The sequence below is a fragment of the Malaclemys terrapin genome, chromosome 8 (genome assembly GCF_027887155.1).
Source record: "Malaclemys terrapin pileata isolate rMalTer1 chromosome 8, rMalTer1.hap1, whole genome shotgun sequence".
Taxonomy (NCBI): Eukaryota; Metazoa; Chordata; order Testudines; family Emydidae; genus Malaclemys; species Malaclemys terrapin.
Window position 1 is genome coordinate 93,742,800 of NC_071512.1, and position 15,106 is coordinate 93,757,905.

Below are 15,106 nucleotides of genomic sequence, written 5' to 3' on the forward strand. Positions count from 1 at the left end.
AGTCTGAGAAATGAAGGTGAATTAAATTAACCTAAAAACCCCCAGAATGTGAACCACTATGGGGAGGCGCAATTGTTCAGGAGTGAACTATCAGGACACCACAGAATAATTATTTTTGAAACAATATCACTACACATGATTATTTAGTCATGGTTGTGTAAACTTTTCTGGGCCTGATTCTGGTTTACACTAAGGTTCCTTGACACAACTCTGGCGTTTGTGTTCTTTTTGCTGTGGCAGTGTAAAGGCAGTGTTAGTGTGGTTATAAGTGTAATACTAAGGACCTTCGTGTAAAGGGCAACCGGGCCCTTCTCACTTTAGCTTTCACTAGTTTACTTTGCTGTTACAAGCAGTGATAGTTTTATATTTACACTAGCAATAAAAACAAAAGACATGGCCAGTTTGGCCAGGGCCAGATTTCAAGGGGCTTTTGACACACCACAGCGCTCAAGTCATGGTGAGAGCTCCCATTGTAATTTGCTTCCAAATTTCATACCTCAGACAAAATGATACTGAGCTGGCTAGTGTAAACATGTATCACCTCTGACTACAGGACAGAACTGGAACTCCATGTCATAAGCCCTATGCAGCTACTAGCTAATGGATAATCTCCTATAGCTCCAAGGACAGGGCCTTTGCTTTTGGAGCACGCAGATCAGATGTGAGTTTTAGCCTTACTGTCACAGTGAAGTTCTGAGGAGCCATGACATGTAGAAGAGTCAACCCTGAAGTTATAAATGGCCACGGATTTGTTACAGCATCTGCTGTAGGGCTACCTGTGTTCCAAGCAAGACTGCTATGCTATTTGAATGCTTAGATTGTGTAAATAAAGTTACATTTCTTTGATGGGTCTGTCACTGTGTTTAGTCTGTCTTGCAATATTCCTAGGGAGGCCAGACTGCCTTAATATTAGGTGTCAGCCATGACAGGGGAGATATGGTGAAAGCCTTGTTGTCCTGCAAGGCTGACATAAACCAGCAGGATGATAATGGGACATCAGCACTGATGGTTGCCTGTCAGCATGGCAATGCTGAGATCGCGAAGCTTCTTCTGGCTCACCCTGGTTGTAACACTACATTAACGGACAAGGTAAGGGAAACAGGTGGTTGCAGCATGTACTGTAAAATATATATATATATATTCAGACAGTCACTGCCAGGAGCCAATTAGTGAATATTGAAAGAAACCATATGGCTTTCTTGCCTTAGAACTGGAGCAGACACTAGACACCTCCTGGAAACCAAAGTATCTCCCTTATCAGATATGTTAGTGAGTGGGCTTTGGCTCTGTGCCTTGCCTGTCTCACAAATAAAGGGGACTGGATCAGTTTAAGGATTTGGAGGATGAGTAACCCACATTTTAACTCAATTTTCAATTCCAAGCCAAGCTGCACAATTGCATACTTAGAAGTGCAATGAGACCTGCCCTACCAGACAAGCTACTGTCTTCATAGACTACCTCCGAAGTATCCCCAAATGTACTAACTACAGTTGTACTCCAGCATATGTAGGAGGTCATTTCCATTAAGCAGAAAAACCTTTTTTCAGTTTATTGAGCATTCGCTTAAGACAGGGTCACTGTACAATACAGTGAACATGTACGTTCAACACTACTGAACTACAGCGGCATCCTGTGCTGGAGTTTTGGTAGATGAAAGAGCGTGAGAGAGAGAGAGAGAGAATGATTCCAGCATAGGCCTTTATCTCTTTAAAATACCATAATAAGTAACACCTGAGTTGTGCGCATGCAACATGGAGCTCAAGATGTTTCCTATTTTGTACATGTTCAGTACGCCTGGATACAGCCCTTTGCATTCGTCACTGTGGGTTACAGACAACAAGTGAGTTACAAATGATAATACATGCCCCATTGGCATATACCAGATAATTAGAAGTGTAAAAACATCTTGAAAATAATGAGGAAGATTCACTCTGGCTTAGAGCTTTATTCCAGCATTATGATGCACTGCTGAAACCACAGAAAAATATTATGTTAATAGACCACAGCTTCATTATAACCATATAGTTTTATGTAAAAACCTGGCACATAATCAAATGTTGTCCAATTCTCCACTTGACGGGGCCATTGAAAGAACTGCACCTATCAGAATCAACTAACTGAGTGTACCCACCATTTAACTACAGGGGGTCACAACTGAAAAATTAATTTCCTTCCTCAGAATGCTGATATGCCATTTGTAACAGCCAATGAGAGAGCTTTCCTTTTATAAGGTTCCAGTCCCCACACACCCCCAGTCTCCTCAGTGACTTCAAATCCCTCATCAGGTGATTCATTACTTGGTTACAAACTCACCTAGCTGAACTGGTTCCTCAGGCAGCAGCTAGGTCATTGTCTTAGGGTGCATGTATTTGAATGGGAGACCATCTAAGTAAATGACCCTGGATTGTTAACCTTCTGCTAGCTGCAAGAATTTCTCATGACACCTCCCTGGAAGTCCTAGCAGAAGATGGAGGGTAAAAGGCAAAAGTGTAGGCAATCAAAATGGCACTCACAAAACAAAATGAAGTTTGTAATCTGATATAGGAACATACAGTTGGGTGACCAGATAGCAAGTGTGAAAAATCGGGACGGGGGTGGAGGGTAATAGATGCCTATATAAGAAAAAGCTCCAAAAATCGGGACATCTGGTCACCCTAACATACAGACATACACTAGTCCCTCACAATCTTCCATGACGTACCACAGCCAGGGACTCCCATGTTGCACCACTTCTCCTCTCCACGCAGGTAGACTGTTATTTATCATGGGAGATGTAGTCCATCCAAGGAGCCCAGCCAACAGAGGAGAATTGGAGCTTGAATCACCTGAACTACAACTCCCATAAGGCACCAGAGCAGTATTTTCAAATAAAAATATTTCAGTTCTCAGCCAGAATATTTTGGTGTTCAAATTTCTGCCCAAAATGAACACTTCCCACTAAAAAAACTCTACTTTTTTGATCAGCTCTAATATTTAGGCATTGTGTCCTGATTCTTTGTGGCCCTGAGTACTCTCAGTTCCTATTGATGTCAAATGGGTGGGTGTTGAGTACCTCTGAATGATCTTCTCAGCTCCAGCAGAAAGAACCACTGCATTATGAACATGTCAGAAAATCACAATGGGGAAATATTTATGCCCAGCACACCTACAGACACTAAGGGGTACATTTTTAATAGAGCATAGGTCACACCTTGCTCTTTTAGAGGTGAAATATTCAGCTGAGATTTTGAACCAACACAATGCATTGCTGCTGCAGAGTGGTTGCAGTTCTAACTACCTGATGTGCACCTGCAGCCAAGTTAGAGGTACAAATACACAGATTACTCTTATGGGTGCAAAAACATGGGCACAAATTTTGTAGGTGCAAATTGCACCCATAAAAGGGAAGCCAACCTTGTTGAAATTTTTGCCAAGATGTATTTAAACCTGTTAATAATATATAGGGTGAAACCCTGGCTCAACTGAAGTCCATGGGAGTTTTTCCATTAATCCCTTAAATAGGCTAGCACGTAGCATGCCATTTAGTACGAATGTCCAGACAGCAGTCACAAGACAGGAAGTGAGTTGAAAAACACATCAGGGCCTAGTTCTGCCCTTTGGATACACTGATTTAAATGACTGAGAATTGCACCAATGCATCTGAAAGGCAGAAGTGAGCTCTTAGGATCTTGACAAGAGAGAGCCTTGCAACGAAAGCCCTATCAGCAATATATATCAAATTGTCCAAGTCCTCCCTTTTCACCCCTCATAAATTGGATAAATCATCTGGCTGGAAAGGAAACTACTGCCTTGGCAAAGATCACATTAGCACATTTAAAAATCTCATTTCAGCCTTGGGAGTATAGTCTTCAGTAGCAGCACAAGATGTGAATCACTATCTTATTTAGTTAAGGAAGATCTGAAAACCCCATTGAGTGAATTACTGGCAGTTAATTCCTGGGCAGAAATTGTTATTTACAGCTTGTGTACATCATAATCTCACCTGGACATCTGGCAATGTGAAAACACTGAAACAACAGGAGAGGAAATTTTCGTAGAATAAAGAAGACCATTTGAGGCAATAACTTAGCTTCCTCCATGCCTGTGGAATCGAGAAGATTACAGATTTGTATCTGCTTCTTTCCCTCTGTTTAACGCAATTAATTAGACAGCAGATTGTGCTAGTGAGGGATAAAGATGTGCTGCACTATAATGTTACTTGAAGGTTTTAATCTGAAAGGTGACTGTTGATGCGAAACTAGTCACCTGCTGAAGACCCCAAATCAATCCAAATCCATCACAAAGCTGCTTTTTTGTACCAGGTGCCTTGCTATCATATTTCTCATGTGAAACACCAAAGAAGCATTGCTTATACATTTACAGCTTTCGGTATTGTGACAAGGACTGAACAATGGTATTTACATAAACACAATTAAATGTTTACTAGCCAGACCAGTTGCAAGCTGGCAGCACACCACGCTGCCAACTAACTGATGAAGTTTCTGAGGAATTATATACAGTGGCTGTAAGTGTGGAATTTCTCAGTAGTCGTATGCATTGGTTTTGTTCGTGTGCAAGGAGGTGGATCATGCACTGTCTCTTCAACAACCACTGTTGATTATCCAGGATGAATTTCACAGCCTTCATTACCAGAGAGCAGCATTGTTTCAAGATGATGCCAGAGGAGGATGAAAGAGCAGACAAGAACGTACGGGCAGGGCTAGCTATCGGAGATTAGTACAGTAGACTGTATTCAATCTGTGTCTGCATAGTCAGTGGCAATAGGTAGTTTACACATATACACTCAAATGGAGACAAATACAACCACACTCTAAATAAACAGCAATTTTTTGGACATTATTTAATGGGAAATAGTCATTGCTGACAACACCCAAAATTGAGCAAGATACTACCATGATGAATTAATTAGAAACAGACAAACTAGACCTAGCAAGATGGCAAAAATTGTCTTATGCTGATAAATCAAGTTGACCAACTTCAGGATGGACAGCCCAGTATCATGACTATAAGCTGAACACCAAATATAATGTCTTTTGTTTAATATAAACATACACAAGTGGAGATTGTTATAATCTCTCTCCACAACTCATCTTAATTTTGGGTCGTCAGCTACTGAGAGAAAGCAGGTTTCAGAGTGGTAGCCATCTTAGTCTGTATCAGCAAAAACAAAAACAACAAGGAGTACTAGTGGCACCTTAGAGACTAAAAAATTTATTTAGGCATAAGCTTTCGTGGGCTAAAACCCACTTCATCAGATGCATGGAGTGTAGGAAGATATATATAACAGTACATGAGAAGATGAGAGTTGCCTTACCAAGTGGGGGGGTGTTGAGACAATTCAATTAAAGTGGGCTATTATCAACAGAACGAAAAATCACTTTTGTAGTGGTAATCAGGGTGGCTCATTTCAAACAGTTGACAAGATGGTGTAAGTAACAGTAGGCGGAAAATTTTTAGTTCTTATAGTGACTTATCCACTTCCAGTCTTTATTCAGGCCTAATTTGACGATGTCCAGTTTGCAAATTAATTCCAGTTCTGCAGTTTCTCGGAGTCTGTTTTTGAATGTTTGTTGTTGAAGAATTGCCACTTTTAAGTCTGTTATTGAGTGTCCAGGGCGGTTGAAGTGTTCTCCAACTGGTTTTTGAATGTTATAATTCTTGACGTCCGATTTGTGTCTCTTTATTCTTTTGCGGAGAGACTGTCTGGTTTGGCCAATGTACATAGCAGCTGCTCTGGTAACTAAGATTGGCAGCCTGCTAAATACTGTGATCAGAGACTATGTTCAGATTCACACACATCTCCTTACAGTTGATGCTTTCCTCAGGAAAACGGACAAAAGGGGGAAACATCTGGCATTTGAATACTATTTTCTCCTTCCTCGGAAGCATCAGGGATGACCACGCCTGGAGATGGGACATTGGGCAGGGAGGGCCAGGGCTCTGAGGAGGCTCTGAGCATTCTCTCTCTCTCAGGTGCTTGGCTGGCTGGTTCTTGTTCACATGCTCAGGGCCTAACTGTTTGCCATATATGGGATCAGGAAGGAATTTTCCCCAGGTCAGATTGGCAGTCACCATGGTTTTATTTTTTGCCTTCTTTTGCTACATGTGGGTGTGGGTCGCTTGCCAGGATTATTTGCGTATATCTCATTGAATCATTTCTCTGTCATTGCTGGGGCCTTGAGCACTTGTCCTCTTCAGTCCCTCCTACTCTCTGCCTGTGGCACATAATAGGCTGGTATCCTGTGGGCTGTAATGCTTTGGTCTCATTGTAGTTGTTGGGTTTAGTGTGTGGGTCCTGGGTGGTGTTGGTGGCCTGTGATATATAGGAGGCCAAACTAGATGATTTAGTGATCCTTCTGGCCTTGGACTATATGACTCTATGAAGGATTAGGCCATTTTGACGTTATGGGCAATTTTGTCACTGTAATGCATGAAACCCCTTTTCCCATTAGTAGAACTGGCACATGCAATTCTCCACAGTCAACTGACATTAACCCTTAGCTGTCCAGTAAGATTTTTATTGGAAAGATTTGCATAGTAAATTCATTTTCTTTTTTTTCCCATGTAGAGTGGTAATTCTGCTCTGTCTGTCGCTCTGAAATCTGCCCACATGGAAATTGCAGAGCTTCTCCAAGCCCACAAAGAGCAGAGCCGGTCTTTGGCTAAATAAAGGAAATGGAAAATAGCATTTGTCGGAATGGTCAATGGATAACAAAAGGTTCATTCTTTTAACAACTCTGCTTCCAATTTAGATGGAAATGATTGTAGCTGATACTGCTGATTTCTATACTTATTGAGGGAGTGAACTATGTCAACTATTTGCATACATTCCTAATATATAATTTCCCTCATTAAGCCTGCTTTTATAGTTCTAACCTATGCATAGTGCCATAAATGACTCAAATACTGTTTCAGAGAGTTAGATTATTGTATTGCCTTTTATTAACACACTTGATCTTGATCTTAAAACTGAATTCCACTATCTACCCCTCACAGTATAATTTTGTCACATTGGTGAACAAAAAACAAATGCACATTAGAAAAGCAATACTTACTTTTTTTGTAATTTTAGATAATGGTGTTCTTTCTAATCAACTATTTAAAATGTGTCTCATTTAACTTGCAAGTTTACATCTTACTGTTTATTATTACACCTTCTGTATGTACTAGCAGGCAATGCTTACTCAATATATATAGCAGTAAATACAAGTCAGGTGGATTATATAAAAATATCAAATCCTATTTATGTGTGGTTATGTGCTCAGAAGCAAGAATTAAAATTAATTCTCTAAGAAAATATTTGAGTGTGCCAGATCCAAACACACAGGCATTGTTTTTCTTGTATTCAGAATTACCATATGGCTCTCATTTTTTCTAATTAAATTTGACTTTAGCAGGAACCGTGGCCCACTGGCATATACAATATATCATTTATAGGATGCTGAGGTACAATTGTGAAGTATCAGGTTATCCAAACACAGTACAGGAGACAAATTACTTGATCATTGCATAAACCTTCTCTGCAAGGATGGGTTAATACTGTCTGTAAGGTTGCATATTTAAATTCATAGAACCACTTCCGATGATAATAGGTTCCACCCAGAAAGTGCCCTTTGGCCAAACATCTGTTCTTCAGTTTCCAGCATGCTAAACTTTTGGAACCCCCAAAACTGGACAGATTTAAATCTGTGTAGTAATTTAGCTGCCAGATTTTTCCTGTGTAGTCTGAGTGACCTGCTCAAGGAGAGCTAGGGCTTCTCCTTGAAGTATACAGCCCTTTGGGCCCTGGTGGGAATCCAGCACTGTCTGCAGTGCATATATAAGGCAGATCTTTCCTACATTCCAGTGGTCCAAGCACAGCAATTACAGATCACTCTGCCTTCCTCTTTCAAAGCAGGTACGGTATGTCCCAAAGGTCCTTCCTCTGTGAAAGTCACAGCCAAAGGGTGCCATCCTGCAGGGTACCGAGAACATCCTGTGAGATACTGAGCATTTTCAACTCTCACTGAATTCAGCATCTCGCAAGAATTACTCAGCACCTAGCAGAATGGGGTCATAAATCCCTATCCCTCCAAACATCTTTCCATTCTCATTAAGACAAAAAATTAACAAGCCTTGATGTTACATTTCTTCCATTGGAAGAGTCTTTCCATTGACTTCAATGGGCCTGGGATCAGACCCTGATTGTGCACAGCCATTCAAATTGTGTGCAGCATGAAGTCAGTGAGACTGGATCCAGTAGCACTTACTACAAATAAAATGTATTGTTTTTCTAACGTCCTCGTTTTTATTTCTAAACAAAACCTAATCCTGGTTTAACTTTTTTGGTTTATGTGTAAGTCACATTATAGCATATTATTAAATCTCATCTGAGTCACCCCCTCCCCTTCCCTTGCATTTGCAATGCATATCAAAATCATTTCCAAGACTGATAGCGTGATCCCATTGTCCTCATTCGAACAAAACTCCAATGGCTTAGGTGGGAGTTTTGTTGAAGTAAGGAAAAGAGGATCCTATCCTTTGTTCTTTTTCATTATTCAGATGTTTTCACATTGAAATCTACTGTATAATTCTTGTTATTTCTTTCATGGTTCTTAATCAAAAGCAATCTGTATGGTCATCATCCCATATATTTGTCTCTCATTTTACTGTATCCCAAAATGAATTTATCTCCTCTATGTGTGAATAAAAGTCAGATTTTAATTTACCTGCATTTGTTCTTATACCTATTTTCCTTCTCCATTTCTGGGACAGAAAATTAGATCACACATTTTATTAGTGAACTAGTTCTCTTGATAGTAAATGGGGGTGCAGTTATGGTGAAATCACCCATTGCCTCACCACACATTGCAGTCAATGGAAAAATTCTTCTTGACTCCAGTGGGAGTTGAATCAGACCCATGTTTAATAAAGTACAAGGGGGCCTTTTGTGAACCTTTTGTATTTACGTGGGTTTTAGTCTTAATTAGATAGGGAAACTGAATGATATAGGTTACAGAATACAAGGAAAAACCTCTAAGTCTATTATCGCCAACACATTTTAGTGGAATGACAAAGTCCCTTTCTAGAGGCAAGTAGGTCTCCAGTGGATATATGATGAGAAACTTATAAAATGATTAAACAATGCCAGGATTACTAACACAAATCCTGGAATTTGAGAGGTAATCAATACACGACACCAACTCTTCAAGTTTTAAACAAACACAAAATCAATTTAAAAAACAAGCTGAGTTGTCCAAATACCACTAGCAGTTATGCTCCATGAGGCAGACCCATAGCAGCCAAAGCAAAATGAAAGGAGGTTTTCAGAAGTGAAGGTTACAGGAGTATCCTTGACTTGCAATAGGAACTCACCAAAGACTGAGAAGAGTAATGAGAAAGGAACACAAAGGGCCACCAAACACAAACAAATAGGTAGCGGTATATTGTTCATTTATACAGCACTGTATGAAGTATATGAGTGCCTTGCAAGTTTATCTATCTGCCACAATCAGACTTTAGAAAGAAAGAGCAGATAGATAAAGAAGAAAAAGCTACTGCATATGTAAGTAGATTCAAAACCAAAGTTATAAATGAACAATGGTCCTGAACCGCCATCTGAATATCTCAGAACTCTGGGAAAGTTCAAATCTGGATTGAACCTCTAGCAAAAAACTACAGAAAGTGTCAGGCAGCCAAAATCTAACTAATGCTAATGTAAAAATATAAGCTAGCATATAAAATTTGGTAAATCATGTGTGTCAAACCAAGCATTTTAGTTCTTCAGTATTTGAATGGTTTAGTCAAAATTCTGGAATTAATTGGCTTTTGCCACTATATCACCACAATGCTCTCCTCGCTGGGATGAACTGAGGTACGAGTGTACCACTAAAAACAAAAGAATTCAGGGGGAAATCTGCCAAACTCCTTAACTCATGCTGCAGCACCTAGAGGTTTCAGTACATACGCTACATAAAATATGCATTGTTTTAGATATTTCTTCAAAACACAGGCAGTTAGAATTGTTATCGTTATACGTGTGCCATAGGTTGCCTACCCCTGCAGTAAAGAGTCACCTTCCCGAAGGCCCTAAATCTTAATTAATAACAAGAAACAAGCTTTTTATCTCTTCACTGTTGGAGCTTACTACTCAAAGAGACGGAATAACCGCCAAGAGGTTTGCAGGCCTGGCTGATACCTGAAAGGGTACAAAGAAATGAATTATCTTTAACCTGAGATATTGCCATTAAGTATTACCCAGTATGGTTACCCAATAACTACATTGAATAAATTATTCTGTAACGGGAGAATAAAAGAAAGGAATTTAGCTAACAGTAGTAAAAATATACTATAATGCTTTATTGCTTTATTAAATTCATCCCAAGAGTATTGTCAGAAGACTCAACTTCATTGAAAGTAACGGAGTTGTGTCATGTACAAATTCAGCCTATAATTCTTTTGTTTTTAGTGGTACACTCGTACCTCAGCTCATCCCAGCGAGGAAAGCACTGTGGTGACAGCATCAAAACACAAACAATTGCGATTTATGTATTTTAGTGTTTGTGGTTAGGGTTTGTTTCTTTTTCATATTTTTTCCACTGTACATATAAGGCAGTGTTAAGGTTGTTTGCACGCCCTACCTGTGCATTTCCACACCTTCACCTGTTTGAATTTATTTTAAAATGTAACTAACTAATTCTGTACTTCCTCAGTTTACAAAGTTTGCTTCTGGGATAAACATCATGTATTCTCCCTGAATAACAGATTGTACTTTCAACCTTAACTCCATTTTAATATGTTTTTTTGTCTGGGAATTTCCTTATTACATTTTTTTTTAAATGTCATAGATTTAACACTGAACAAAAAAACCCCAAAGCAAATGTTGCTGTGTGATATTTCTAATGTTTTGAAGATAGACAGTATCAGCCTAAAATATTTTAACTTTTAGGGCCAAATTCACCAGTACATTCTGGCTTACTTTACCCTGTTGGGGAGCAGTGCATAGCAACCAGAGCCTACAGGTTAATTAAGCATGGTTTACAGTTACTTTCCATACCCAGAACAGCACAGAATGTATTGGGTGTGGGGGAGAGGTGAGGAGAGAGGGAGAAATTGTGGGTGGGTGGAGGGCAGAACAGTCTTTGGGGAAGGAGGCTGTTTTAGGGAAACTGGCACTAAATGATGGAAATCAGGGAGTGGGGGAAGTGGGAGTATGAAAGGGAGTCCAGTCCCTGAAAATCTTGTGTCTCTGTGCTTTAAGGACTCCCCCTGCTGTCCTGTCTCAGCTCCCTCTGCAGTGCTGCCTCAGTGCATAATGAAGCCAATGCAGCAATGTGACAGGAGTTTTTCAAACACCGGTGCCCAGCTAGTGCGCAGCGACTGAGCTGTGGTAGTCTGGGGCCCAGCAATCTATGAATGAAAACTTTTGACATGAGAATCTGGTCTCTTTCATGCCACTGACCCATTACAACTGTTTCTTCCTTGGCTGAGCGGTAGTCAGAATTCAGGGCCCTGCAGGTCAGTTTCCCAGTTGGAGCAGCAATTGGTGAGCCAGTCAAGTATTTTCTTGTAATTTAGTGTAATTTGTTTATTTACAAAATGGCACCCGTCCTCTCTCCCTGAACAGCAGCAAGAACAAGCTACATACAGGCAACCTCCTTTTGCAGGAATCCCAGATAAGGAACCACTCTCCTGTCCAAAGAAGGAGATATTCTTAGCCTCACAGCCAAGCAGACTGCTTCCTTCCACAGATCACCCCAAATTTGAACTGACTACTCAGCATGCAGTCTGGTTCCAGCAATGGAATTTGAAACCTAGGAAAAGTCTGTTAGCTCCAAAATGCCTCTCAGATTGCCAGGGCTGGCTCCAGCATTTCTGCCGCCCCAAGCAAAAAAGCACGAGCGGCGGCGGCGGCAGGTCCTTCACTCCTAGAGGGAGTGAGGGACCTGCCGCCCCCGAATTGCCACAGGTGCCGCCCCTTTCCTTTGGCCGCCCCAAGCACCTGCTTGTTAAGCTGGTGCCTGGAGCCAGCCCTGCAGATTGCATGTGGTGTCTCCACACTTGGCCCCAGGAGTCAGCCCCACTTCTTTATGTGAATTGCTTTGCACTGCAAAAGGGCCTAGAGTGCGCCTATTGGTGGGCACAAAGGAAAGTGCTTTAGTATATGGCCGTTCACCTGAGTGGGTTCTGTGATTGGCTTTGCATCCAGGATCCCTAATGGTGGGCCACCTCGTTCATAACAACAAATGAAGAAGTACACGAGAGCTGGTTCCTTTCATTTAAAATTTCTGCCACAAATGGAAATAAACTTTTGTGACCATTTAAAAATAAAAAAAGTTTCCTGTTTTTTGACCAGCTGCAGAGTTGATTTAAATGTTTTGAAATTAGAAATTTCAATGAAGAAAACAGAAACATTCAAATGCTGACAAAAGAAAAAAGGTTCCTCCTTTCCTCAATACACACAGACACTCTCTCTCACACATGCACACACAGAGCAAGAGAACGGGCAGTCACAAATGCAAACCTTCTCCTTTTTGATGCTCCCATGGGGCAAAATATATAATAATCTCAGCGCACACTAAACTCCAAAGCAAGGCTTGCAAAATGGCATCAGAATGGGAATATGACAATAACCATTGCTTTTTAAATGAGGTTGAAATGTTTGTGAGCTGTAATAAGATTTTAAAGGCCTTCCTGAAGACACCACCAATGTCTGGGGTTTTTTCCAGCAAAATGTAGGGTCACTTTGACAAAGATATGACGCCCTTTGTGAGAAGAATTGTTCCATATGTTCCCGGGAAGTTGAATCTTCTCTCAGTACAATCCCAGGACAGGTCTTATCAATAGTGATGTGAGCTACGGGTCCATAACCACGAAAAAGAATCTTATCTGATATTTCAACTCTTACACTTCTCTCTTTCTTCTCCACTCTCCATCTCTTCTCCCACCACCTCTCTTCCACATCTCTGTCCCCTTTCCTCCATCTTTCTGTGTGGAAGCTTTCCTCATATTTCTCTCACACTCCCCATTCCACTCTATTTCTCCCTCGCTTAGGCTTTTAGACTACCTGCCCCTCACCAGAGTATCTGGACACCTCTCTCTGCTTCTCATTTAGCTTGCCAGACCTTTCAGGGTGCAGCAGTGGCTGTGGATTGACTACAGAGCCAGGGAGAAGTAATTTGTTCCCCTTTATCCTGAAACAACCCCAGCCACCTAAATCTCCCTTGTACTCGGGAGTTGGTATTTCATACCTTGGAGACTGGTTTGAACTGAGCATTTCTTTCATTACTGTTCCGCAACAAGGAAAATTCTCCCTCCCCCCCACACTTTCAGGGCACAACATTTTCCAAAAGCCCCAATGGCCTCTCACCAAGTAGCCTTTTAACAGGGCTATAGGGGTAACATTCTGCAAAAAGAACAGAGATTAACATGCGTGAGAGGCCATTTCTGCATCCAGTTCCCTTTTTAAAATAAATGTAGGGTTTCCCTTACACAAGCCCAACAGGTTTCTGAAACCACCCACTTCATGTTCTTTGGGGCCCAAATAGAAGAGATTATGTTTTGCAGCTCCTGCACTTGGATTTATTTGGGAAAGTTGCTCTAATAATAATAATCCTATACACTTCTAGAAACACTTGTCAGCTTCAAACTTGAATAACCTCAAGCACTTTGCAGGATCAGGCCCTTAATCGTCACAAAACCTGGTGAGGTGGGTACATAAATATTATTTCTTTCCCTTCACTGAACCATCCGGTCCTGCTCAGAGATCAGGATACAGAACTATATGGACCTAGGCATTCAGGTACTACAATGATGAATGCAGTATAAAAACCTATATAGAACTATCACTCCGAGCCAGCATGGCAGTTCCTGTGCTCGCACAGTTGATTTTCTCATCTCTTTCCCATTTAAGGCTATTTTCTTCTTTTACAAGTCTCTGTTTTCTCTTGGGTTTCTTATTTATTTTTGTTACTCTCTCCCTCCCGACTGACCTTTACTTTTTCCTGATTTGCACTTTAGCTCCTTTAATATGCATGTTTATTTTCATTCCTTTACCTTCTGTTTCTTCTCTTCCTTCCAACTGTTTCCTGCTCTCTCTTCCTCTCTCAGGGAGCAACAACTAAGCACCAGATGATTGATTCTCTGTTGCAGGCAGCAGGGAAATCTGCAAATGGGCAGCTCTACTCTGGGAATCTGGTTCAGTTCCCCACCCCTGCAGGATATGGAGAAGGGATTTGAACTTGGGTGTCCCACACTGCAGGAGAGCACCCTAGCCACTGGGCTGTGGGATATTCTGGTGTGGGTCTCTCTCACTCTTTGTTGCAGAAGCTATTCCACTTTGTATAAATAATTACATAAGCCTTGGAGCAGGGACTTGAACTTGGGTTTTCCACAGACTAGGTGTGTGCCCTAACCACCTAGCTGGGAATCATTCCTGGGCCCAATGACTATTCATTGTCATTGTGACCAAATGCACCCCTATAGTCACACCCTACCCACTACTGTAATAATCTTAGTAGAAAATATGCCCTTTGAGGTATCATTTGAAAACTAATAACTTGCTGGTTAATAATATGATGGTGAAATGTATGTAGCAACCTTATATGTAAGGTGATGAACATAAGTTGAAAATTAAGTCTGAAATGTGTTTACCAGACAACCTTGTGTAAACCAGTTTCTCAAAGACAAAGGAAATGTGGCTGCCTCTAGCCAGGTGTCTGTGAATCAACCCAAAACAGATTTTTTTCAATTCGATGAAGTTTTGTACAAGTTTTTGGTTCAGTTTGATCTGATTTTTGTTTATTTTTCAGAACTGCCAGTGCACTGAAAAATCAATTATGCACACAGCTGTATCTGGGCACTGTTTTGAAAACATGGTTAAATCTGTAGTTTCATGTCCCTTGAGCGCTGTAGTGGGCATGGTTTTCCTGACAAGATTAGATAAGGCCTAAGTGTGTCCTACTTGGCTTTCAAACCCCTCAGACATCCCTCCAACTCATTTTATGGCTGGGGAAATGCAGGCAGGAAGGTTGTGACATGCTCAATGCCTCAGAGGGAGTCAGATCCAGGATTAGCTTGCAAGAGTTCCTGGCTCCCAAGCCTGTGCTCACATTGCACCCTTCTCTCT

At 41.0% G+C, this 15,106-nt stretch overlaps 1 protein-coding gene across 2 annotated transcripts in view; it reads left to right on the forward strand.

Moving 5' to 3' along the window:
- Positions 1-8,707, forward strand: part of KANK4 (KN motif and ankyrin repeat domains 4) — a 53,570-nt gene extending 44,863 nt beyond the window's left edge. For both annotated transcript variants that reach the window (XM_054037785.1, XM_054037784.1), the window contains exons 9-10: positions 889-1,089; positions 6,569-8,707. In XM_054037785.1, coding sequence (XP_053893760.1) covers positions 889-1,089; positions 6,569-6,670 — 303 coding nt within the window. In that variant the 3' untranslated portion in view covers positions 6,671-8,707. The remainder of the gene's footprint in view (positions 1-888; positions 1,090-6,568) is intronic.
- Positions 8,708-15,106: the final 6,399 nt, after the last annotated feature.